This window comes from Diplotaxodon limnothrissa, linkage group LG3, assembly GCF_057381915.1.
Source record: "Diplotaxodon limnothrissa isolate DT_005_m linkage group LG3, D_limnothrissa_male_GT1.1, whole genome shotgun sequence".
Taxonomy (NCBI): Eukaryota; Metazoa; Chordata; class Actinopteri; order Cichliformes; family Cichlidae; genus Diplotaxodon; species Diplotaxodon limnothrissa.
The window spans coordinates 2462281-2489581 of record NC_140598.1 but is presented as its reverse complement, the minus strand read 5'-3'; the positions used below and the strand labels follow the sequence as shown (position 1 = coordinate 2489581).

The window sequence follows — 27301 nt, the reverse complement described above, 5'->3', positions numbered from 1 at the left end:
CTCAGGAACATGGCTTCATCCTTCCTCTGCCTCAGCCTCCTCTTCATCAGCCTCAGCACAGCAGGTATGATCGATATACTCATCAATACACTCCTTAATATACTGCAGAGATACACTGATCACCAATCAGTGTACTGATCACTGGTCAATACACTCATCACTGATCAGTATAGTGATCAATACAGACAAATCCACTCATCAGCACACACATACACTCTCTCACTGGTTGTGATCAATACAGTGATCAGTCCTGATGTTCTGTTTGTTCTCAGATGGATTCATGAATTATATGGTGGCTCGCTGTGACTTTAACTCCACTGAGCTGAAGGACATCCAGTTAATCAGATCTTACTATTACAACATGATGGAGGTCGTCAGGTTTGACAGCAATGTGGGAGAGTATGTTGGATACACTGACTTTGGAGTGAAGCAGGCAAAGTACTTTAACAGTCAACCAGGACAGCTGGCTGCAATGAGAGCTGAGAAGGAGAGGTACTGCGTACCCAACATTGGTGTCTGGAACAACAACATTCTGTCTAAATCAGGTGAGTGTGCTGGTCTGTGTGACATCATCAGGTGTTGACCTCACTCTGAATCACTCATGATGGACTCACAGCTGCAGGTCAGACTCTGGTGATCAATAACTGTAATAAATCACTGACTGTGAACACTCTAACCTCAGTCTGTGGCGCTCCCTGCTGGAGAAACAGGCAGCTGCTCAACATTACACAGTGATGATGATATTAAAATATTCATTTCACTTGTTCAAGCTCAAATATCACTCACATTTATTTTATTAATATATATATATATATATACAGGCTATTAAACACTTTTAACTTCTTTATTTATTATAAAGCAGATAAATCTGAGAAACACTGATGTTTGTTTAAAGTTGGATTTTCACACTAATGTGTGTCTGCAGTTTGTTTCTTTGTTGTTTGTTGGTTTCTTTAACAGCTTCACACCTGCACACATTTACAGCTCAGATCAATGAGTCAGTGTAACAGTGGAGCTATTAAACATGAGGAAACAATTATAAAGTTATCATCATAACACACACATATAAACATGACTGCTGTTATTTAATCTGTGTGTGAAGTGTCTCACTCTTTGCAGCATCTCTGCAGTAAAGTGAGCTAAAGTGCTGAAACAGCAGATTAGACAGAGCTGATGAGTTCATGAATCATCTGCTGTGCTGACAGGCTGACCTGACTGATCAGTGAAATGTAAGCACACAGCCTGTGACCTGTGTAACATGAGGTTAATAATTCATGTGTTCCAGTGAACTGCAGTCAGGCTCCAGCAGCAGCTCAGAGGAACATGAGGAGAACCAGCTCAGACCTCCTGTGGAGAGGAAGCTGTCTGAGAGTGGAAACTGATTCTGCATGTCGAGTCCATCACTTTTGGATTATAGATGGCTAGATTTACGAGTGCACCTTAAACGCACCATGAGTGTTGAACCATGTGTAGATGAGCAGGCTGTTTACAGGCTGTTTACAGCAGTAACTTCCTCTCTGGAGTGAGATGGTGTGACCTCAGAGAAGGAAATGTGCGAGAAGTTTCCTCCATCAGGCTGTAGCTCTCATCTGACTCATCCGTGCGTGACTGGTTTGAAATGTGATAAAAATAGACAGACACAGCACCCCTGCAGGCTCTGGATGGTACAGTCTGATTAGAGTGACCCTTAGCCTCGCTCACCACCACTATCACCATCTCCTCCACCATCGTTGTTCAGCCTACAGCTGAGCCTACATCACCAGTTTAATTCATTACACTTGGGTGTAGGCATGAACAACTGTTCACCCAACAAGTGCATCTAACAATAATAAATCATTTGTACTTCATAGTTCCTGCTCATCAATCAAACAGCTGGATGAGCAGAAATTCAAAGTGGGACCAGCTGTGGATTCAATCCTCAGTTTGACTGATCTGCAGAAGGACCAGTTTACTGATGGTTCAAACTGGTGTCCCTCTGACTCAACACTTCACTGGATGTTAATAAAAACTGATCCAGGTTCAAGTCCAGTAGATTCCCAGCACATACAGCTCTGCATGTGTTACTTTATAATAATAATGTTTACAGCTGCTGATGTTTCTGTGATTAAACTCATGTTTCTCCTAAAAGCTGATTCATGATCTGATGTCAGACTGGTGATATGTGACTGTACTGTTGACAGTATCTTTATTAATGCACTGATACTTTGACATTAACAATAACAGAAACTCATACTGTTTTCCAGCTCCGCCCACTGTCAAACTTCACTCCACGACGCCTCTCTCCAGTCACCATCCCGCCATGTTGGTCTGCAGCGTCTATGACTTCTTTCCCAGTGAGATCAAAGTGAGCTGGCTGAGAGACGGAAAGGAAGTCACCTCTGATGTCACTTCCACTGAGGAGATGGCAGATGGTGATTGGTACTACCAGACCCACTCACACCTGGAGTACACACCCAGGTGAGCATCATTATAAATGGAAACAGACTTTTAATATGAAGTCCAGACTAAAGTTTAAAGTCCAGATCTGAGAGTCACTGATGTTTGTGTTGAAGATCTGGAGAGAAGCTCTCGTGTAAGGTGGAGCACGCCAGCCTGAAGGAACCTCTGATCACTGACTGGGGTAAATACCTGTCTGTATCTACACACCTGTACACACCTGTACACACCTATCTGTCTGACTGTTCACCTGTGTGTCCTCAGACCCGTCCATGCCTGAGTCAGAGAGGAACAAGCTCGCCATTGGAGCCTCAGGACTGATCCTGGGTCTGATCTTATCTCTGGCTGGTTTCATCTACTACAAGAGGAAGGCCCGAGGTCAGAGCAGGACTCTCACTCACAGACCAGTTCATACCTGAAACCAGTTTAGACCAGTCTAAATCTCAAACCACATTATATAAGTCTAAAACTGGTTTGGATCTGGTTTACATCAGTATTTTTCATATATTGATGTTTCAGGCAGGTTTACACCAGTAGTGTTTATTTCAGACAACTCTTAGTTACATTAACCTCCTAAGACCCGAACTCTTCCACGGCAGCATTTTTATTTCCCTTTGATATTTCGGCATATTGGGGCCCAATGAATGTAAAAATTTTTGTTTTTATGAAAAATAAGAGCCACAAATGAGGATATTCATTTAAAATTTTGAAAGAACAGTAGCAGTTTAACGTCCTCGTAAGTGGATATCAGGCCCATGTAGAGCAAAATTGAGTATTTTGGTCTAAATAACCCAAAATGTGATGTCCACATATGTGGATGCAGGTCCTAGGAGGTTAATGTTTCAAACACAGGTTTTGACTGTTTTTTTGTTTGTTTTTTTTAAAGAGGACTCTCAGACCTGGTCCAAGCTCTTAAACATGAAACTTCACTGAATCATTGCCATTGATCTGTAAAAAAACCAGTGTCCATGATGTGTTTTCAGAGTGTTGGTGACTGTGTCCTCGTCTCTTCTTCTTTCAGGTCGTATCCTGGTTCCCACTAACTGAGCCTGGATCCTGGTCCTGGTTCTGTCTGATGTTATAAAGGCTGCTGCTTCCTGTGTTCAGACTGATGATGATGATGATGATGATGATGATGATGATGATTTCTGTCTGGACTCTGATCCAGGACCATCTCAGTGTTGTTGGTGGTTGTTATTTCACTGGGATGGTCCTGGATCAGGTCTAATGTAGACTCTGCTGTTTGATGCTTTATGTGCACGTCTGCTGTTTAATCCATGTGATGTAATCCCTGTAATCCATGTGTCTGAATGATTTGGGTGTTTTTGCTGTTCTGATTACCATAGATGACAGATTTTTACTGGAGGTCATTGTTCCAAAATAAATGACTCAAACTTTGAGCTGTGTGTTTGTTTACCTGCATCCTGTTAATGTCAACCTGAAGATTTTATTGAGGTCGGGGAGATGTACCGCACACTAACTCACACTAACCATTTTCCCAAAGGGCCACATTGAAGACGTGGCCCTTTGTGGAAGGCATCACCAACAGTCAGAACTTCATTATTCAAGGGATGCCAAAGATCATTTGATCTCTGGCAGATCACCTGGTTCTTTTCAACAGATCAAATATGGAAGCATCTGATTTTTATCCTATATACTATACTATACTAATTATACTAATATACTAATACTATACTATATTAATTAAAACTAAGAACTCATTATCTCGGCCTAGAAATGAACAATCAGCATTCTGTGTGATGCACTTTCTGTGACCTCAAACATAACTAGAGAAAGTCTTGGAATTCCTTCAGGTTTTTAGACTAAAACTACTATTTCCACCAATGAACCTGCAGCATGTTTGCTTTTAAATGTCACTTTCCTTGGAAAGAAAACTATTGTAGATGGTTGGACCTCAAAGGAAACCAGAAATCTGCATCAGTTATTAAAAAGCTTACTGGTGCATGATGTGAGGTCAAAATGATGAAGTCCAGATTTCTGGGTGGATATGATATACATTAAACCAGGCATGAACATTTTATTAATAGGGCCAGGGTTTATCTAACAAACCTGAAGTATTACAGGATTAAAGCCAAGATAGATCACAGGATATCAGTTTGTATACCGCAATGTCACTGACATATTCACACAGTGACTTTATTCAAACAACCGAAACAACAAAAGATAAGATGTGAAAGAGGGGAAGAGAGAAAGATGGCAGCGTGGTCAGCACTCGTGGCCTCTATAAGGTGTGCAGATGTATTTGGGTCTAAAGCCCCGCCCCTCAAGCATGTTCTGGATGCCAAAACAGTGCCAGCAAATTGTAAGCAAAAAAATATGTAAGTGTGAAAACTTAGTTGTAAATAACTTATTTGTTTTAATGTCCATAATTACAGTTTCAGTTCATCTTTTTTTCACTATAAATTTTTTTTCAGTTTCATTTTAAGCTGGCATCGTTTTAACCCCACACCTGTGGGACATGACTGTGAAACGTTAGCAGCACATCAGCAGACACACAGTTTCCACTCTTTGTCTTCTCTCTGCTGCCTCACTGTGAGGTTTACATCAGTTATTACCACAGAGAGCAGAGGATGACCTGTAGACTCACCTGGATGCTGTGCCACAATCAGCTCCTCCATATCTCTGCAGGATCCCAAACAGCAGTACTTCTACTGTTCCTGCATGAATGAGCCCAAACTTACAGACACATGGCGCCTCCTGCTGCACGGAGAGTGCAATAACAACAAAGACTTGCTAAGAGCTTGAAAGAATGAACTGGATTTCTTTTACTTATTGAAACCTCGTTTTGTTTCAGGTTCTTAAGACGAGCACATGTCACATGACTGAGGCCCTGCACAGACATCAAGATTATCTGTAATTCACTGGCTCAGAGGAAATATGTACAACATCAGTGTGTGTTTGCCCTGTTTGACTGAACGGACATTATAATGTCTCATGAAACTGTGTGTGTTTTGTAATTTCAGCATGGTTCAAACAAATGGTTGAAACAAACCTACACTGTTAACAATCTGATCTATGCTGTCCAGCATCTAAAAAATGCACAGCCCAAGTGTCCCCTCTCCCCACTGCCTTTCAGCAGCATGCAACAGTAAACAGGTCGTCAGAGGAGCCGAGATGATGATTAAGTTTAACATTTTCTACAATATTGACAAAGCACTTTAAACACAAGCATTTTTTCAGTAACTTGTCTTTCTGGCAGAAATGTGCCCCAAATAAAGTAATAATAATGACAAGATTGTTAGTTAATCATTTACAAATCAATATTGTCTGCATGGACAGCAACTTTCTCCCCTTAAAAGTGCACATGTAAAACTGCGGTGTTAAGCGATGTGGTTGAAAGGTTTGGGTGCGCCTAAGAAAAAAAGTGTGCACCAGCACAGCTGTGGCAAAAAGTTAGTCTACAGCCCTGTGGAGGGACACTCCCACTAGGTTTAAATCTGGGACTCTCCACCATTTGACCTTAGAACTGAAGAAGCTTCTATGATGATAGGTGAAACGTCTTCAAGTAACTTAAAGAAGTCCAGACACTTTTCTTTGCAAGCTCCTTAGTTGTATAAAGTGCTTTGAGTGCTCAGATTGATATAAGAACCAGTCTGTTTGGCTGTCAGCATTCACACTGGCGTTTCTCCTGCACACTTTGTTCTCCAGAAACTGTTGTGGTATCCAAACATGCAGCTTTTTAAGACCACACCACTATTACTGTTCATTCTGTAGCTTTTAAACTTTTTAAAATATTAAACTTGTTATTACTTTTTATTTCCATTCAAATGAATGAAGAAATCTTCAGATCCTTTTTACACCCACCCTACTTTGTAACCTCACTGCTCCAGCATACTTACATGCATTTGGCACTAATAGGGATGATTTCCGTAGCAGAAAATGACCTGTGAGATGACCTGCAGATTGTTGGTCTGCTGAACAGGTTTCATGTGAGGCCTGTTCATGTGATAGATTGATTATTAGTTGAAGTTCATAATGATTCAAAGTTACTGAATGTATTATTTAATTTCTTTCAAATATGTAAATGTATAAACAAGGGCAAAATAAGTCCCATCAAAGAGATTTACTGTAACACAGGCTAAAACAGTTAAAAGAGTTCATGACATGGTTCAACCGGATAACAATCCTTAATATAACTACAACCTGTGTAAAATTCAATCTGCCTCATTCGCAATGAAGCTGCTGAAAGAGAAGCATCATGTCTGAGCGTCGTCATTGACTTATCCCCTTTTCAGCCCCTTTTCAGGGTGTAACATTTTGGAGGCACTGCTGGGATGAATGTGATGAGGGCTCGCTGTCTTAGATAGACGCCCCAGTCATCATTTAACCCCTCACATCAAATACTACGGTGGGAGATACAGTGTGCTGGTTTCGACAGTTACGCAGAGGGACCTGCATGCAACCTGAGGTTAACTACTGGTTTCAGGGAAGCTGCACTGAATCTTCTGCAAAGAGGTCTTACATCACACTAATCTTTTCCACAAGCCACAGACTGAAATGGAGTCTTCAGGGCTAGAGGACCTGAAGTTAGAAGTTGCTGGTACATTGTATAAAGTGACAAGAGACATTTTGATTGAAGTTTGTGATTTCCTAAATATTGCTGGTTCAAAACTTGAAAAGGTATCGGGTAAAAGTCGTTCCTCTCTCATTTCCTATATAATACAGCACTTAGAAAGAGAGGAGCTGGGTGAGCTTGAAGATGAGGGAATGTCAGAGCTACTGATTTTGAAAAATAAAAATTTTGGAGTTGCAACAGGCTGCTCAGAACGGTACATCGGGACACAAAACCTCAGATACTAACCAGACAGATGAGGTGCAGGAACAGGTTGGTGAGGCCTCAGAAGAAGAACAGCTGATAAAGGAAATAGAGACGCTTCATTTGGCTCTTGCATTATCACGACAGAACAAGGCGAAGCAACCTAGTACAGCCAAACTGTCGATGAGTGTGGGGGACAATAGTGCTAAACAAACCCCTCCACCTTTTCTGACACTACCGTGGGGCAGAGAATTCAAAATATCAGGTCAGATTGGTGAGCCCGGCCAAAAGGATAAACTAACTTTCTCCAGCCTAGCTCACCAGATAGAACAAGGCATCAGCAAAGGAGTCCCTGAAATAGAAATAGTTGATGCAGTAATCAGGGCAATAGCACCAGGCTTACAATCACGTAGCTACCTAGAGGCCAAAACCAAGCTTACGTTGCCTACCCTGAGGAGGATTCTAAGGTCCCACTACCAAGAACGAGGGGCAACAGAACTTTACAAACAACTCACGTCAGAGGTCCAAAGCATTAAAGAAACCCCACAAACTTTCTTAATCCGTGCCCTAGACTTAAGACAGAAAATTCTGTTTGCATCGCAAGAAGCTGAATCTGGCTTAAGATATGATCCTGTGCTTGTACAGAGCATGTTCCTTCATACAGTTCTGACAGGCCTGCAAAATGATAACATTAAGAGTGACCTCCAGCCCTACCTACAGGAAACCACAACCAGTGATGAGCTCCTCCTTGAGAAACTCAATGTTGCCTGTGCAAATGAAGCAGAGAGACAAAATAAAAAGAAGTTACTCTCTCAGCAGCGGCCAACCACTGTGCATTCACTTCAGTCTGACACCCCTGCAGATAAAAAAGGGAAAAACCTAAAACCTGAATCCATCAGCAAAGGTCAGCCTGTCCTACTAAATGAACTTAAAGAAATCCGTTCTGACATGGCATTATTGAAAAATCTTGGTGCTGAAGTCGCACAAATCAAAGAAATAATTCAACAGCCTAGTCCGGCACAAACACAGTATTCTGCCTCACTTGCAGCACCAGAATGTGTTCCCTTTTCTCATCTTGAGCATCTGCCACAAAACTACTGGCCTCCTGTGGGACCTGGACGGAGAGGTGATACAGCTAAGTATCAACAGAGGTTTGCACCACAACGTCAATATCCTGCTTTAAACAGAGCATGCCTAAGGAAATGCTTTGGCTGCCAGCAAAGTGGAGCTGAGCACTGCAACCATTGCTACCGATGTGGTAGCAGTGAACACTTTCTCGCAGGTTGCAGGGCGAAACTAACTAGACCAGACAAAGATCAACCTTTAAACGGACAGTGGTTGCCCCCACGGGACAGGGAGTAACCAATAATAGTGTAACGTCCCAACAGCTTTGCTCTTACTGTGGTGTTCCAGGGAAACTCAAAAGACTCAGAAGGTGTGCAGCTTGTAAAAAAAGCACTTATTGTTCTAAGATGTGCCAAGCTGAGCACTGGCCCAGACACAGAAAACAATGCAACAAACACTCTCAGCCTCAATAAATAAATAAAGCACCAAATCCACACTTTTAAGCTTAAATTTCAAAACTTACATTTAACTACTGATTTTATCTACTGTTCTGATTTTATCTGTTTTGATTTTATATACTGTTTTGTTTGTTTGTTAATTTGTTAGTTAGTTTATTTGCTTGTTTTAATCAATTTTAAATCATGCTTTTTATTTGTTTTTGTTTCTAATGTCTCTGTAAAGCACTTTGAATCACCTTGTTGTTGAATTGTGCTATACAAATAAACTTGCCTTGCCTCAAGTAAATCAGCACACGCACTCAAAGGCAAGTGTTATTCACCCCAAAAGGGTGGACAGCCAGTCCCATCTTGTTGCTCTTGTTGGGAAACAGTGTATAGTTGACTGTTATATGTTTTATGTTAATGTCATTGAGCAAATACTGAAAAGTACTATAGTGAAATACTATAGAGTACTATAGAGCAAATGGATGCTGAAAGAACTGAGCAGTTGCATGAGGCATTAAGAGGGGCTTTCCCTTGCCTTAAAAGAGAAAATGTCACAACCTTTATTGATTTAGTGACTGCTGAACAATCGCATGATTTTGTTGTGAGAACAACAAAAGAGAAAGTCATTGTACCCAAACACACTTCTGTTCAGACCTTAGAGCAAATTCAAGCTGTGTACCCAGCAACGGTTTCAGAGAAATCTGACCAGTGGTCCCCATTATTGGTGAATCAAGTGAATGCAGAGAGTGAGCCAATTCCTGACACCTCACCTGAGTGAATCTGAAAGAGGGGTGGTGCAAAAGATGCTCCGTGAAGAATGTTCTTCCTTTTCCAAATCAGATGATGATATTGGTAGTATCGACAAGTTGAAACTGAAGATGTCATTGAAGGATATGGATCCTGTAGCACGCACTTACCTGTCAGTACCACAGCAGCTATACAAAGAGATGAAAGAGTATCTGCACAACCTTATTGCACAAGGATGGCTCAGGAAATCCAACTCATCTTATGAGTTGTCTGTGTTACACCTTTTCAGGGTGCAACACGTGGGCCAGGGGCGGGGCCCATAATGAGCACCGCCCAGGTGGATGAGGGAGAGGGGGAGAGAGAGAGAGAGAGAGAAACAAAACATGTTGCCCAACACGGAGTCAGCCAGCTAACACAGGGACCATGACAGTGTATTTTGAATCAACATATAGTCTTTGAATTCCACTGTAAATAAACTCATTCACTGTTACTCAGCGTCTGCACTTGGATCCACACTGCTATCATCTCCCAACGATCTGGCTTGCAGATCATGGAACTGAGGGTCCAACATGTGGGATGTTGTTGGAGTCCAGGATCTCCTGGTTCTGTGACCTTTGGTTTAACCTCATGGTCCCAGCTCCAGGCTGTACTGGAGAACAACTTCGTGGCCAGTATAAGGCCGGTATAAGAGCATCACTGCATACAGTAGTTCCTGACCTCCACCACAGTGGATGCTGAGCTGTGACTGTGAGCTTCTCCCTCTGACATGGTTTCTGTGGGTGATCCCACACTGACTGGGGTGATCACAGACCATGACATTTAGTCATCACACATTTTAAGTATGCACAGCTGTGACATGTGCATGGCCATCAGAGAAATGCCAAACGGTAACCTGCTGACCTTCTTTAAGACACTGAGTGTCCCATAATGCACCTGTGATTGGCTGATGTGGTTCAGTGCCACCAAAGTAGAGGGTGGTGGTCGTCCTCCACCTGCTGACTGACCTGGGTGGGGTTCTTACATAGATGCTGTGTCTTTGCTGGACAGCATACGTCTGGTGCTTCCAGATTTACTCATCCCAGGACGTGCTGGTGTTCAGGTTGAGAGTACTGGGGAGACAAAAGAGAGGAAAGGGATATTTAAGGTGGCCTAGCTGATAGAAAATTATATAGTTTCAATCTGTCTGCACTTCTTCTTGAACATACAAGTGTTCTTTTGTATTGAATGTTGTGACTGAAGTACGTGAACACGTAAGGAAGCAACTTTGCTACGTTAAGCCTCAGAAAGACAACCTGTTAGTGTAAATCGATTTATTTCAGATTTCTATAACAGCTCCTGTAACATTTTGGGGAATTGCATTTTACAAGTCCCAGAATGAATCTTTACAGCTTAATAGCTTCAGTTCTGATCATCCAGTCAGAAAATATCATTGTAAAAGTCATCAACTGACTCCAACTGCCCAGATCTGGACCAACTGTGTGCTGAAGAGAAATCCACCAATGAAAAACAAGCCTGAGTTTACTGGGCCAATCAGAATGCTCTATCATTCCCATACATTTACCATCATCAAAATCAGGTAAAAATGAATGAATGTTTAAATAACTTTTAGAAATATAAAGAAATAATTGTGCTGAACAAACATTCTGTAGAACATACAAGTTTTAATGCACAGCATAATGTGTTTAAGACACAGACAGGGCTCATGCACCTACAGGGTCAAATTCAAGCACTTTCAAGGTCCATTTTCCAGCTTTTCCAGCACCATATCAAAAATAAAGAAGAAGACCAGTACTTCACCTCAGTAAGACCATGTGAAAATAAAACAAAACAGTGTGAGTTTAGTGTGTAGTTGCTCACGATAAACACATGAATGACAGCCAGGGAAATACAGTACAACAAAAACATGTCCAGTCTTTGTGCACATGTGGATCAGTCCCTCTTATTACCATTATTTCCCCCTAAGGTGTTGCCAAACGCACCAAGTTAATGGAAAAGCTGCAGCAACACACAAAGACATTTAGCTTTTACACTTTGCGACTCATTTTATTTCACTGATAAGAAAACTTTTAGTTAGACATTTGTTGTAAATGAAATACAGTTTCAAGCAGTTTTAAGCACCACATCTGAAATCCAAGCACTTTTCAAACCTTGAAAAGACAATATTAAAATCCAAGCATTTTCAACGATTTCAAGGACCTGTATGAACCGTGTATGATGTGTGAATTATTTATAACAGTATCAGTGTCTCAAATATTCTCAAATATGAGAAGAGCTTTTTCTTTTAGCCAAGTTGACCCTAAGACTACACATCTGAAATGTAAGTACCCTACACACATACATATATCAATACGGTCATTTACTATCAGTCATTGTACAGTTAAAAATTATACTCAAGTCAAGCAACACATCCAATGATGATTTCTTACAGTTAATATTATTAGGAGCGAAACAGCTTTAGGTTGTTCATGGTGAACGGTAAGGATTCAGAAAAATGATGCACAGTCAATTGTAATAAAATGTGGATTTTTTTTCATCGCTGTTGTGGTTTTTAATGTAAACTCCTCATGTTGTGCAAAAAACAAACAAAAAAAAACTGATTGATGGAGGGAAATGGAGATCATTTTTGGATTCAGTACCCTGAAAACCATCAAATTTACAAAAAAAAATCCCATGCAGCTGAATTTTGTTTTTGCAGACCTTTGTAATTTAAATAAAATATAAATATGTTAAATAATCCCCAAAAGGTTGATTCTGTTCATCTGGACGTGATGTTTTCAGAGGGAGAAACTTTTCCTCAGTCATGTGACTTCTTCAGTCATCCTGCACTGATACTTAATGACATGATGTTAATTTACACTCTGGTTTAGGGAGGATCGTTACTATGCACAGAGGAGACACGGTCAGTCTGTCTGTGATGTTTTCCTGCCAACTGTGATCCAGAGCAGTTGGTTTCTAAAGAACACACAGGTGGATATAAGGTGGTGTGCAACTAGAGCAAGAAACAAACACATGTTGTAATAAAGTGCAGAAAACTTAAAGACAACATGATTCACACAAAAACACTGAATACCTTTAATACTGCTGCTACCGATATATCAGCCTTCTGTCACGTGTGCTTTAAATGAAGATGTTTGTGTCTCAGCTCACAGAGGAAGGACACCTAAGTATAGACAGTAACATACACTGTAACACTCCTGAAGTCACATGGAAACACTTTACAAAGAATGAACACATGTTTCCATGAAAATAATGTCATTAACCTTCTTGCTGTGAGGAAATCTCACCCGACTGCTTTGGGACAAGCTCGAAGGAAGACTCATCACAGAAGCTCTCCTGTGCTGCAGATGTGAAGTCTCCCACTCTGACTACGGTGATGAAGCCTCTCTGATGTGTGGCATTACAGTTTCTGGCTGTTGTGTACTCCACACTGTTGGACGTTACATGTGAAGGTTGGAGACGACACAGGAGGACTGTGTAAGGACGAAGAGCCTGTGTGTGGACAGTCCTCTGGTCCTAGCCACAGTGAGACTGGTCAGCCTGGCTGCAGAGAGGATATGTCTACACTGTTCGTTTTAAACTGGCCTAAACTGAGTTTCTGACTTTTCTACATTACTGTAAGTGAATCTTAGATTGCCTGTAATCGTAATCTTATACTGACATCATTACTCAAGCCACATTTAAGACATATACTTTCCAAAAATGTGAACATTATACGGTGATGAAGCATTCACAGGTCATCATGAACCATCACAACATGCAGTGTGCAGGGTGGGGTAACTATAGTAGGTTTTCACGGAGACGTGGCTGTGCTGGGAAATGAAATCAGGTCCAGCAGAGTGTTCTTCTCAGTGGTGGAGCTGTGGTGACCTGTGTGCATCCTCTAGACTCACACAGCTCCACGATTGTTTTGTTTGCACTGGATAAAACATTAAAATCACCACAAACTGTTATGGGATGACAGTCCATAATCTCTCATGAGTCTAACAGGCTTACCAGGTTTTTCAGGAATGGTCTAAATACAGTTACACGGCTTCTGTCACGCTCACGTGATTTCATGAGCGCGCTCAGACAGACTCCTTCTTGAACATCGCGCCATTGGCTGTGACTGTGCGAGGCAGGTGAACAACACTTAAAGTGTTACTGATTTAAACGCACAGTGTTAACCTCTTATGTCAAATCAATAACACATCAACATAATCTATGTGACTGTATTAAAAACACAATGAACCAGAGCGTTTCCAGTGCAGGAAAGACGCTCCTGTTTATTGTTCAGCTGCAGCAGGACCTCCACCTTACTCCATCAGATGCAACTGAATTTAAAAGCATGCTAAAGGCTTCTTGTCAGGTGTGCAAGGAAAGCATGCCTCTGCATATCCTGGCACTCCATGTCAAGAACTGTGTGAAATCTCAGTCAATATTCAAGCCTGTGTGGTGAACGGTTCCTTTATATTAATAGATATTAAACACATGTTTATAGTGTGGTCTAATCTATGTTGATTATATATCATGCGCAGCTAGGGTGCGGTACTTACCCACGAGGGATGGGGCATGGGGACAGCCTTGAGGTACTGTATTGAATAAATATGTTGCTCCATGTTATTGAGCAGGAGTCTTCATTCAAGAACCCCACACAACATACAGATGTTCTATGTTGGCTATAGAGCAGCTCATTACTGGTTTGAGGTCAGTGTATATATACAATAAATATTTGGTCCACGTTTTTGAAGTTATATTGATTACAGTATATTTGAAACACATGATGTAACTGAATTTAAATGCCAGTGAAATCAGTTAAAAGCCATCATCAGTCACATCATGTGAATGTTTGCTATTGTTCATAAAGTTTAGACCTGAGACACTCCCACTCACAGGACCAGTCTGTGAGGGCCATCAACATACCAGATCCTTTGGCTGGTTTATTCAGGCTGGATGTGAATATCTGCTCTTGTTTTTAATACATTTGCTTTCATTTTAAGGAACTTTCATCATTTTTCTTCTCAGTGAAGCAGATGTGCTGCAGTCAGGTGGATACGAGCAAAGAGTTTAGGATTACTGCAGTGATGCTGTTCAAAGAGGCTTCATTCAGTGGCAGCGACAGAAGAAGGGACTGCAGGAGTGCACAGGGACGTCCACCACCAGGCTTCCTGAGAAGACTTTGATGCTCCCCAGCTGACCAAAGTGTGTGTGTGCGTTTATAGTTATTGACTTTTAAAAACTTGAAATCATTTATTGTTTTTGTTTATATGGTGCAGGTGGAAGTGGCAGACGACCTGACAGACCTCACTGAAGAAACTGTGAGCTGTGGTTACACAGGACTGATAAACAGGACAGTATAATAACGCAGTATATTTGAATAGACAATCTAAAACCAAAAATGTTTGACAGTAACATTTAAAGTTAAATCCCTGGTTTAGAGCCCATCTGTTTTGAATCATGGCATGTGTTTGCTTTTCTAAACAGATCTGTTGTTGGGCATACTACGGGGCGTCTGGCTCCAATGCTACAGCAGATCAGAAACAGCATGAAGATCTACCACCTTCTGGAGGTGACTGGAAGGCACCAAAGTCTTTGTTCAGACCTGTTTGCTCCCAGAGATGACAGTGATGACACAAAGAGCATTTTATAAACCTATATTTGAATTAGTGATAGTTTTGTGAGGAGGTTTAGTGTTTTGACAATCTACCACATGACTAAAGGATGAAACTGGTGATGCATATTAATAGATTTTGTGGTTCTATGGTCAAATATATTTAAAGTAAGTGGTATCTGTGTCATCAGATCAGGATGAAGACCAAGAGAGCTGTGCGTGTGGGATCCAAGACATGCAAAACAGCCGTGTGTAGCTGACACTCAGTAAATCACATTCACAGCAGCACTGCACTGTAGCCCTGCTGTTTAAAAAAAGGTTTTTAGTTCTCAAAGACCATAATGGATGCACAGTCACATATTATGTTCCCACCTTGTGTCAGCAATCGCAGTGTGGATGTCCAGAGTCCAAACGGGAACAGTTCTGGTGGGCGGCCACATGGCCAGCGGCTGATTTGAAACCGTTCAGGAGGGCATCCACGTTGCCAGCGGTGGCACTGGAGTCTGGCCGTGAGGAAGGTGGCGACGGCGAAGAAGTCCAGTCAGTAGCCTGCAAGGTGGCCGCCGACGCCAAACCCAACGTAGATGGGATAGTGGCATGGCGATCGCAGGACCAGACGATGGCGTGGGAGCCGCCGGTGGCAGAGCTGCAGGCCACGGCGTGGGAGCCACCGCCGAGGCAGGGCCAGCAGGTGCGGAAACCTCTGGCTGAGAAGAGAGGGCGTTCACAGCCGTCTCTGGATGCTGTGGCTGTAGATCAGGGAACAGAGCTTGAGGCTGGACCACAGACTGGATGGGAGGCTGAGCTAACGACTGGACTGGTGACTGAGCTAGCTACAGCAGATGAGCCTCGCTTCTCCTGAGCATGAACAGCCGCCGAGCTAGGGACCCTCCACTGAGCCACGGTGGGAGGCGGAAAAGAAAAGGAAGACTGACTGGATGACCGAACTGAGGAACACGTACGGAAATGACGATGACAGGGCAAGAGATAATGAGATAAATGAGAAACCGGTTTGGCTAGCAGGGAGACACACACACACACGCTCGCACATGTATGCACACAGCTAGAGATTGACGAGGTACAACATGCTATGGCAAGGGTGAGCAAGGATGACAGGTCGGGGGGGGATAACATCAACCAGTGACTGGGTACCAAGCCCCAAGTGCGATAGAAGGATAAGATAAGATAAGATGACCTTTATTCGTCCCACAGGTGGGAAATTTGTTTTGTTACAGCAAAAGTGCAAAGTTAGGTAGCAGAAATTAGAAAACACTGGAATGCAATAAAATAAAATAAAATGAAATACTATATACAATAGAATAAAATAATATATACAATAGAATAAAATAGAAACACAAATGCTATATACAACTGAGTAAGAAAATACAAAAGTACAACTTCGTCAGAAGAAGAATTGTACAAGAATTGCACATATAGCAGTCTTATTGCACGTGTGAGGGTTTGATCAGCTGCAAAAGTCTTTATTATGGAGTCTGACAGCAGTGGGGAGGAAAGACCTGCGAAATCTCTCCGTCCCACACCGTGGGTGCCGCAGCCGCTGAAGGAGCTGCTCAGTGCTGTCACAGTCTGCTGCATGGGGTGGGAGATGTTGTCCAACAGGGATGACAGCTTAGCCGCCGTTCTCCTGTCACTCACCACCTCCACTGGGTCCAGAGGGCATCCTAGGACAGAGCCGGCCCTGCGGATCAGCCTGTTCAGTCTCTTCCTGTCCCCAGCAGAGATGCTGCCGCCCCAGCAGACCACACCATAGAAGATGGCTGAGGCCACCACAGAGTCATAGAAGGTCTTCAGGAGTGGGCCCTCCACTCCAAACGACCTGAGTCTCTGCAGCAGGTACAGCCTGCTCTGCCCTTTCCTGTAGAGGGCGTCTGAGTTATGAGTCCAGTCCAGTCTGTTGTTCGGATGAACACCAAGGTACCTGTAGCTGTCCACAGCCTCAATGTCCATACCTTGGATGTTCAGTGGTTGCAGTGGAGAATGCTTGTGCCTGCGGAAGTCTACCACCAGTTCCTTGGTTTTACTGGCATTGATCTGGAGGTAGTTCAGCTGGCACCAGTCCACAAAGTCTTGGGTCAGACCTCTGTACTCCTTGTCGTCCCCATCAGTGATGAGGCCGACTATTGCAGAGTCATCAGAGAACTTCTGCAGGAAGCACTGGGTGGAGTTGTGGGAGAAGTCTGCAGTGTAGATGGTGAAGAGGAACGGAGCCAGAACCGTTCCCTGTGGGGCCCCCGTACTGCAGACGACCCTGTCCGACACACAGCCCTGAGTCCTCACATACTGTGGTCGGTCGGTGAGGTAGTCCAGGATCCAGGTAGTGAGGTGATGGTCCACTCCAGAGTTCTCCAGCTTGTCCTTCAGGACCGAGGGAAGAATGGTGTTGAAGGCACTGAAGAAATCAAAGAACATGATTCTCACAGTGCTTCCAGCGATCTCCAGGTGAGCGAGGGAACGATGTAGGAGGTGAATGACGGCATCATCCGCTCCAATGCCAGGTTGGTACACTGAAAAAAAGGGATTGGCCAGCTCTTGGATTTACATAAGCATCTTGCGTGTATTTAACACAATTGCCTCATGCTTTAAAGTTAAGTGTAACTACATAGTGTAGAAACTACATGATATGCAGAGAGGCTAGATTAAATTGTTCATATCATGTTCAAGTGAAGTAAGTCAATAATATATCAATGTTAAATCCCGCGACACTGCACGGGTTTCAGACTCGCGCTCTTTAGATCGTGGTTTCAGGAAGGCATCCATCTCAGTCAAGTCGAGCAGCCACCTCTACTTTTTTTAGTATTCCAAAAAAAGTAAGTTGGGTGGTTGTTACATTAAAAAAGTCCAACTTGTAATTTGAACAAAATAATTTCATGTTTCTATGAACGTAATTAAATCGTGAAGAATCTGTACGAAATTCAACAACTTAATTTGTTCTTGTTGAGACGACCTGATACAATCTAGTAAGAGTGGTTAGTTGCTGAACTCATGAAATTCACAAGATCGCACAAGATTTCAAACTGCAGGAAAATCACTGGAGTTATAAGAGGCAGACAACTACACACGCACCACGTGCATGCTATTGCTATTTATTGTGTATTATTACAAAAACAAAAAAAAGTCTGCATCAAATATAGGAAATCATAGCTTTCCTACATTTCCTACATTGTTGGCATGCTGGTTAGTGCTGTTGCTCCACAGTAAGAAGGTCCTGTGTTCAAATCCACATTCTGGCTAGTTTGCAGGTTTCTCTCTGGGTATTCTGGTTTCCTCCCGCAGTTAAAAGTCATGCAGTTATTAGAGTTAACTGGTGATTCTAAATTACCTGTGAATGTAAGTCTAAATGGTTGTTTGTTTCTATCTGATGGACTGGTCAGCTGTCCGGGGTGTACCCTGTCTGGTAACCTATCACTTCAGGGTTATTTCCCAGCCCTGCTGTAGCCAGGATAAAGATAGGAGGATGGTAGTTGTTGTAGACCCCTTCAATTTTTATGGTAACCAGGATCTAGACTTTGTTGAACATTATGTAATATGAAGACAGCATGTAGTATTTAAGTGACCAAGTAGTATTTGGGTAAAGGTTATTGAATAGTGTTGAAATAAAATGACAAAATTGTGAAGGATTAAAATATTCCAGGAGCTCAGCTTACTCCATCTGAACATGTTTCAATCGTGTTTTATGAACACAAAATGCAGGTTTACTGAATATGAACAAGTTGTGTTGATTTAACTCAGTTGTTTAAGTTTCTGCCAAAGCAAAACATTTGTGTGCAACCAGTGTCCTCTATTGAATCAAGTAAATCCAACATGGCCTTTTTTTCAGTGTAGGCAAACTGAAGTGGGTCCAATGATGAGCTCGCCAGGTCCGAAGCTGAGCCAGGACCAGCCGCTCCAGGGTCTTCATCAGGTTGGATGTCAGAGCCACCGGCCTGTAGCTGTTGAGGTCCTTGGGGCGTGAAGTCTTTGGCACTGGTACAACACAGGAGGTTTTCCAGAGCTGTGGGACTCTTCCCAACCTCAGGCTCAGGTTGAAGAGGTGCTCCATCACCCCACACAGTTGGTCCGCGCAGGACCTGACGACCCTCGAGCTGATGCCATCTGGACCCGCTGCCTTCTTGCCATTAATCCTCCTCAGTTCCCTCCTAACCTGGGTGGTTGAGAGAGACAGGCTGGAGCCTTGTGTTGAGTGTGTATTGGATGCTGCAGTTGGGGGTGGGGGGGAGTGAGCAGGGTGAATAGAGGAGGTGTGAAGTGTCTGAGGTGGAACAGCAGCAGTGGGGGTGGGTGAGTCTGCAGCCGATGTTGCAGACTGCCTCATGGCTGAATCAAATCTGTTGAAGAAATAATTCAGTTCATTTGCCCATCTCACATCCCTCCCAGGCAGAGAGTTCTGCTGTTTGTGGCCTGAGATGGTTCTGAGGCCTCTCCAGACTTCACCAACGTTGTTTTGCTGAAGCTGGTTCTCCATCTTTTGCCTGTAGCTGTCCTTCCCATTCCTTATCAGTCCCCTCAGCTCTCTCTGCACCCTTTTCAACTCCTCTTTGTCTCTGGATTTGAAGGCCCCCCTCTTCTGCTTGAGGACGGCTTTAATTTCTGGGGTAATCCAAGGTTTGTTGTTGGAGAAACACCGTACAGTCCTGGTAGGTACGGTGTTCTTAGCCTGTTGTCCGTATATTTATATATTTCCAAAATCACATTGTAGTGACGTGTACTGAACACAATATATTATATAATGTAAACAACTACCTGAGAAACAGCAGAGAAATTAATTATAGTTATTACTTTTGTATTGTTTATTGCATTTACGGAGGGAGTGGTGTATGCTGGGTAATGGCACAGCTAGCTACTGGGTGACTTTATTCACCCGCTTCGGCTGTTATCAGCAGTGTTGGGACTAACGCGTTATTAAGTAACGCGTTAGTCCCAACACTGCTGATAACAGTATACATGTATGAACATGTGTTTCTGTGCTAACAGTTCACCTCTCAGGAACCTGCAGTTGACTTTTAGTCTACTTTAAACAGACCTCACAAAAGGCTGATGTGGCTGGATCAGTAGTCTGATTTAAGTACGATACCTTTGGCCAGGGATTCATCTGGTGCATCGCTTCACTGCAGTCTTACGTATTTTCCCCACACCTGAATAAAAAATACTGATATTTACAAATAACAGCTTCAGCTGATGCAGCCTGACTCAATCCTAGATGTTCAGCACACAGAGACACAGAGGTACCGTTTAAAGTTTAGTGTTAACCTGAGTCACTGATCATTTGCAGTATTACAGAGTCTGGCAGTCTTTGCATGATGTCCACGTCACTGTACGTTTCTAGCTGACTCTCAGGTGTGACAGGTGTGCCAGCAGGAAAGAGTAATAATAACCTGCATCCTGAGGTTTGTCATGCAGGATTAAAGGAGCCAGGCTTTGTTCACACAGCTAGGATTGTATTTTACACTGACCCTGGGTCAGTATAAGTATCATACAGTTTAAACGAAGCACTGAAACTTGCATATATGTATTATAGATGCACTGAAGCTAATCGAGCTATTTGCTGTCAGTCTGTGGCTGCGATTAAACACTTCACTGGAAACTTTATTAACTAGTAACTTCATCAGTCATGACAGAAACTAATATTTCTGTGCTAACATCGTTTAACCAGTAACAGCTTTACTCCAATATAAGCTAACGTTTACACCGTAACTTTAAGCTAGCACCATAAAGACGGTAAAACACGTAATAACATCTACAAATGCATCTTAAAGCTGTTATATTAGCACTCGGTGTATTACTAACATAACCACATTAACATTACTGACACTCGCTGACTTTTAACAGTCATTCTATAAATGCTGTCCGTTTAAACGGTCTTACCTGTACCCACTGCATATCCACCGGATTCCAGCCAGAGTGGATTCTGGAGTCTTCCACGCTCCTGTTAGTGATCCTCCATCCCGATGGATGAGAAGAACCTTCTGAACAATCTAGCAGGAGATGGCCCATATCTATGGGACTGATTTGTGCTAATAACGCCCATTGTATGGACTGATAACAGCCGAAGCGGGTGAATAAAGTCACCCAGTCGCTAGCTGTGCCATTACCCAGCATACATCACTCCCTCCGTAAATGCAATAAACGATACAAAAGTAATAGCCTATAATTAATTTATCTGCTGTATCTGCTGTTTCTCAGGTAGTTGTTTACATTATATAATATATTGTGTTCAGTATACGTCACTACAATGTGATTTTGGAAATATATAAATATACGGACAACAGGCTCTTCCGCGGCAATCTCTTGTCGTCAATAAGCAACGTTTAGGGAGCTCTATAGTATTCAATGAGAGGACCCTGCACGTCAATTCTCGACGCGAGGAGGGTATCCTGCACGTCGATAAGTGAAGCAGAGGGAGCCTGACCATGCCTCACACGTTTGACGAGTTGGGAGTGAGAACGTGTTGCATACACAGGCATACATGTAAACAAAGAGTACCAGTCTGTGTGTGCGTACCCTGTAAACGCCTCCTTAAAAAGCCGGTGCCAGGAGTCCAGCGGTCCCCCTAACAAAGGGCTCCTATACTTAAACAGATACAGAGTAGGACCATCCTGAATTAATGTGAGTTGAAGTTCATGTTGGAACAGATGATTTCTCTCAATCCACAGTCTGACCTGGGTAAAGCAGATGTTCTGCATCTGTTTGGAGTCCTGCCACACTTTCATCTCAGTGCAGTGTCTCAGTTGTTTCAGTCTGCTGGTCTCACACACCTGACTGTGATCAGTCTGTGGCGACTGTGAGGTGAGTTTCACCTGCTGTGGGAGCACAGAGGACTGTAACAGAGGGACAGTTTGCAGACTAACAGAGCTGTTTCTCACATGATGTCAGGAAACACATCCTTCATGGTTTACAGCACTTACATGTGCCATCAAACCTCCACATTCACCAACCAAGCACCACTCCCTCAGTGAGCGTCCAGCAGGATCAGTGACAGATGTGACAGAACAGCTGAGACTCAGTGTTGATATTCAGACTCCTCCAGGTCAGCAGGTCCAGGAATGATCTCAAAGATGGCATCAAAGATGAAAAATATTCTCACACTGAACTAAACAATCCATCTTGATGCATTCTCAATCATCCAGGGAAGTAAATCTCCATAAAGTTGATTCTGTTCATCTGGACGTAGCGTTTTGTGGGAGAAACGTTTCGTCATCATCAGGTGACGTCTTCAGTCTCAGCTGACAGCAGGTTTCAATCTTATAAACAGGACATTTGCATAATGACTGAAACCAGCTCACTGAAGGAACAATGGGCTGGGAGGTCAGTTCCTTAATCATAATTATGCAAATTCTCATTACCATTGTTCAACAACCACTGACCAAAACCCACTGATCAAAGCCCACTGATCAATGTCCACGAGTCCCATTCACAGAGAGTTGGGGAATGGCTGCAATCACAGCATGTAAGATGGTGACAGATGTACCCTTAGGCCCCTCCTCCATTCAGAGATGGTCTTTCCCTTTTCACGTAAATGGCCTCCTTGACTCCGCCCTCAAACCAACGTTCCTCCCTGTCCAGGATGTTACATCCTCATCATTGAAAGAGTGTCCACTGGCCTGTAGGTGTAAATAGACAGCAGAGTCCTGGCCTGACAAGGTGGCTCTGCTGTGTTGTGCCATCTGCTTCGCCAGAGGTTGTTTGGTTTCCCCGATGTATAAATCCTGGCAGTCCTCCTGCACTTAACAGCGTACACTATGTTACTCTGTTTGTGTCGGGGACCCGATCCTTGGGGTGGACCCGTTTTTTGGCGCAGCGTGTTTTGGGGTTTAAAAGCCACAGAGACCCGGTGTTTAGAAAAAATGCGTCTCAACTGCTCCGATACTCCTGACATGACCGTGAATTGTGGTACGTCCTGAGATTTGATTTTCACCCAGGTGTCATCCACATATCTGAACCAGTGACTTGGTGGTGTTCCAGGGTAGGATAGCAAAGCCCCCTTTTCCACTTCTTCCATGTACAAACTGGCCACGATGGGTGAAACTGGGGAGCCCATGGCACACCTATGTTTCTGCCTGCAGAACTGACCCTTGTATGTGAAGAAGGTGGAATCAAGTCACAGTTCCAAAAGCAAACACACTTGGTCGATGCTGAGAGCGGTCCTGTTGCTGAGGTTGGGGTCATCCTGTAATCTCTTACGAACTACCTCCAATGCTTCTGTGACTGGGATGCAAGTGAAGAGAGATGTAACGTCGTACGAGACCATGGTCTCATCTGCCTCCATAATGACATCTCTCACCTTCTCAACAAAACCCAGGGTGTTCTGGATGTGGTGTTCAGAGCTGCCCACCAGCGGGTTGAGGATCGAAGCCAGAAGCTTGGAGATGTTATAGATGACAGAGTTGATCATACAGACAATCGGTCTTAAAGGTGCACCCTGTTTATGTATTTTTGGTAAACCATGCAGACTTGGTGTAGATTCAGATAATTATTTATTAAAAGCTAGACATTTTAAATGAGAATAAGAAAGAAAAGTATGTCTTTGTGCCCCCTTTTCCCTGTTCATGCCCTATCGGCCCCCCTGGCTAAACTTTGCTAGATCTGCCCCTGCACAGTTACCAGCCGTCAGCTGTAGAAAAAGATCCTGGTGTAGAAAGTAATATTAAATACATTCTAACAACAGCTTATCAAGCTTAAACGTGCTGCTGTTGTTCAGCCGCTGGTTTCCTCTTTCTGGTGTAAAGTGGGCCAAAAACAAACAAGAGAGACGGACTCGCGACAGAAAAGCCGATCAGCTGATCATTGATCAGTTTCGATTGAAGTAGCAGCAGGAGAGAGAGAGAGAGAGAGAGAGGCAGTCGCTCCATATATCTGTTGTTAAGCTTAACGCTGGAATGCTTTACAGACATGCTTTACTTCTCTCTGGCATCACTTCCTCGGAGACGAAATGCCCGTTTTAGTAGCGAGGCTCAAAATGCTCAACCAGACCACCGACAGGTCTCGCACGCCACAGTCGCTCTATCACGTGACGCATACTGCTCCGATGTGCTAAGGTTATGAGCTGAGTTACACCATGTCGCAAGTTTTGTGAGGTGCTTTTTTGATATTTAATGGATCGATTACATTTTTTATTTCTCTCCGATATCCGATCCAGTAATTTAGGTCAGTATCGGACCGATACCGATACGTAATATCGGATCGGTCCATCTCTACTTAAAACCAGTGTCCATGGCTTGTTTTCAGAGTGTGTTGGTGACTGTGTCCTCGTCTCTTCTTCTTTCAGGTCGTATCCTGGTTCCCAGTAACTGAGCCTGTTTCCTGGTCCTGTTTGTGCCTGATATTATAAAAGCTGCTGCTTCCTGTGTTCAGCAGACTGATGATGATGATGATCTCTGTCTGGACTCTGAACCTGATCCAGGATCTCAGTTTTGTTGGTGCTTGTTGTGGTTTTACTGGGATGGTTTTGGACCATGTTTGGTGCTGTGGACTCTGGTGTTTGATGCTTGGGGTGATTTGAGTGTTTCTGCTCATTTGATTACCATAGATCACACATTTTCACTGGAGGTCATTGTTCCAAAATAAATGACTCGAACTTTAAGCTGTTTGTTTATTTGCATCATGTTAATGTCAACCTGAAGATTTATTTTTGTCACAGACAAACCAGACAGAAACCAGTCTGTAGACCAGTTTTAACCAGTTTAAATAAATAAATAATAAATAAAATTTTATTTATATAGAACCTTTCTAGATAGAATCACAAAGTGCTGCACATAAGATAAGTCATAAAAAATAAAAAAGGCAATATATAACAGGCAAACATTAACCAAAAGCAGTTTTAAAAAGGTGTGTTCTGAGTTGTTTTTTAAAAACGACTATGAGTCCACAGTTCTTCAGTTTAAACACTGAGGGAGCCACAACGTCCTGCAGCAACGATCAAGATGCAGTATATATATTACATGGCGTGACAGTATATGGAATTATCATATTAACTGCAAAAGTGCGGTGTGAATGCTGCATCGCTGAAACTGCCTGCTGAAAAACGTTTCCTCAGAACTGCTTGTTGTTAAATGGTGAAAAATTGGCAGAAACTTTAAAAAAGCAAGAATAAACAGCCAGCAGGAAAACAAATATGGAACAAAATTAAGGTAAATTGCATAAGCTGATGTCAGAGTTTAAACAGCACTGCAAAGAAAGGATGACAAGCAGATAAGCAGAAAAAAACTAAACACAACATCTAGGTAATAAATGCAAAAAATGTTGCGATCAGAGATTTTTAAAAAAAAAGTTATTGAAATTCCAATTACATGAATTTATTTTTTAAATAATTCAGTTGAAGCATGGTTGAAAAGCAATGTCTGATTTCATTGGTTAAGATTTATAGAATTTTTATTTATTATTACTTTTGTCAGATCAAAGTTATTTCTGTGACCATTGTGAGTTTTTCTTTCATTGACCGAAGGGTACCAACAATTTTGTCCATGTCTGCACATGTAGAGTTGCAGCCAGGTAACAGCATTCAGTTACAATATAAGCAGTTTATAATGAAAGTAACATACAAACCTTCAAAAACCAAATCAATCACTTGTTTCTGTAGAGAAGGTGTTCAGGCTTTTTCATCATCTCCTGAGACTAGCTGTACTGGATCTTCATCCTTTTTCATTCAGTGAAGTCTTCCCTTTGTTGGCCGTTCCTCTGCAGCGGAAAACCAAAGTGTGTGATCACAGCTGAAATAACGGAGATTTGTCCAGTGCAGGTTCAGTGTTTCATTTAGCTGTTGATGTACTTTTTAAATAATCTCTAAGGATCTGAATTTTTAAGAAAAACACAAATATCTCTGCTTATTATTAGGCTAAAAGCTTGATACAGACAAAATAGCATCCTCACAAACCATATAACATCCCAGCACACGAGCACTGTGCTTATATTATAATTTAATAATGATTTAGTTATGATTTAATCACACATTAGCTCAACGGGGTCACAAAAATTTCCCACAAACTAGAAATGATCTGCTCAGCCTTACATAAATTACATTTTCAACAAAAGTTGGAGTGAAAAAGGTTACAGGAAAAGTTACAGGAAAAATGTATCTGTCTACAAATATTAATTACCACTATAATCTGTTAACCATCAAATTAGTCTATGCTGGTCAGCTAGCTAAAAGTCTCTACGTTAGCAGCCCAAATCAGTTCTAACATTAGCATTTGCTAGCATCAGCCAGGATGGTCTGGGGCTAAAACTAGAGTTAGTGTAACTTTGCCCCAAACCCTTTAAAGTCTTCAGTAGAGGCAACTGTAAACACAAGTAATATTATAGAACTTATTAGAGTCCTAAAATTATTTCTTCCGGTAAAAAAAGAAAGTATGCACCTTGTGTCAAAAATTTGATTCATGACCCTAGCCTTGACCTTTTGACCTCCGGAAGTGACTAATTTAATCCAGATGCGTGACGAATTGCTTCCAGAAGTGTTACGAATTGCATCCGGCAGGAAAAAAATTTGTTTTGTCCAGAGGAGGGGGGTCACTGGAGGGAGGAGGATAAAAACAGAGGCCCGGCGTGCACTTTTCTAGGCACAGACAAAATGTAAACTGTCACTCTGAAGCCCTGCCTTTCTCTGTACTTGGACGGGGAAGAGATCTGCTCTCCCGACGCTGGAAGCACGGGAGGCAGCGAGTGGTCCTCATCGGTGATCAGCGACACACCTGTCTTGGTCTACAGTAACAGATACAATGACGCTCCGAGGAGAGAAGAGAAAAATAAGAGCGTGTTCATATACCGCAGGAGAATGGCCTCTACCTTTTGAGAGGTGCGGAAAGTGGAGCTACGTCTTCAAATACAAGCTGGGCGAAGTTTGGTTCCATCAGCTGAATGAAGGAGAAAGCTTGAAGGAATCGAGCAATCTTGTGAAGTTGACTTCTGGGGACTGGGCCGTGCTGAAGCTGCTGATTGCGCTCGCTATCTGAGAGACGAGTGCAGATTTTCCTTTTCCCGAAGAGGAAGATGCTGCTCCTAAAAGACGCCGGAGAGAGGGAGATAATCCTCCTCCCCATCCTCCTCCTTCTGACTCGTCGGGTGACGGTGAAGAGGGAGATTCCCCTGCAGAAAGACAGGACAGAGAGGATCTTCCTCGTCTCCCCACCGATGATGAAGATCCCCCCTGCAGAAGAAACTAAAGAGAGAGAGAGAGAATATTTCCCCTTCCGAAGAAGAGGAGGAATGGGGGTATACGTTTCAAGCACGGAGAAC

General features: G+C 42.7%; 1 protein-coding gene across 2 annotated transcripts; it reads left to right on the top strand.

The window, feature by feature from the left end:
- Positions 1 to 24469, top strand: LOC146634280 (H-2 class II histocompatibility antigen, E-S beta chain-like). Of its 2 annotated transcripts, none has more exons than XM_085376040.1 (6): positions 1 to 64; positions 273 to 545; positions 2244 to 2457; positions 2553 to 2620; positions 2701 to 2814; positions 24339 to 24469. In XM_085376040.1, the coding sequence occupies exons 1-6, from the start codon at positions 10 to 12 to the stop codon at positions 24362 to 24364; spliced, it is 750 nt and encodes a 249-aa protein (XP_085232166.1). In that variant the 5' UTR covers positions 1 to 9; the 3' UTR covers positions 24365 to 24469. The 2 variants fall into 2 exon arrangements, with proteins under 2 accessions (XP_085232166.1, XP_085232158.1); XM_085376032.1 differs by lacking the exon at positions 24339 to 24469 and adding an exon at positions 3458 to 3826.
- Positions 24470 to 27301: the final 2832 nt, after the last annotated feature.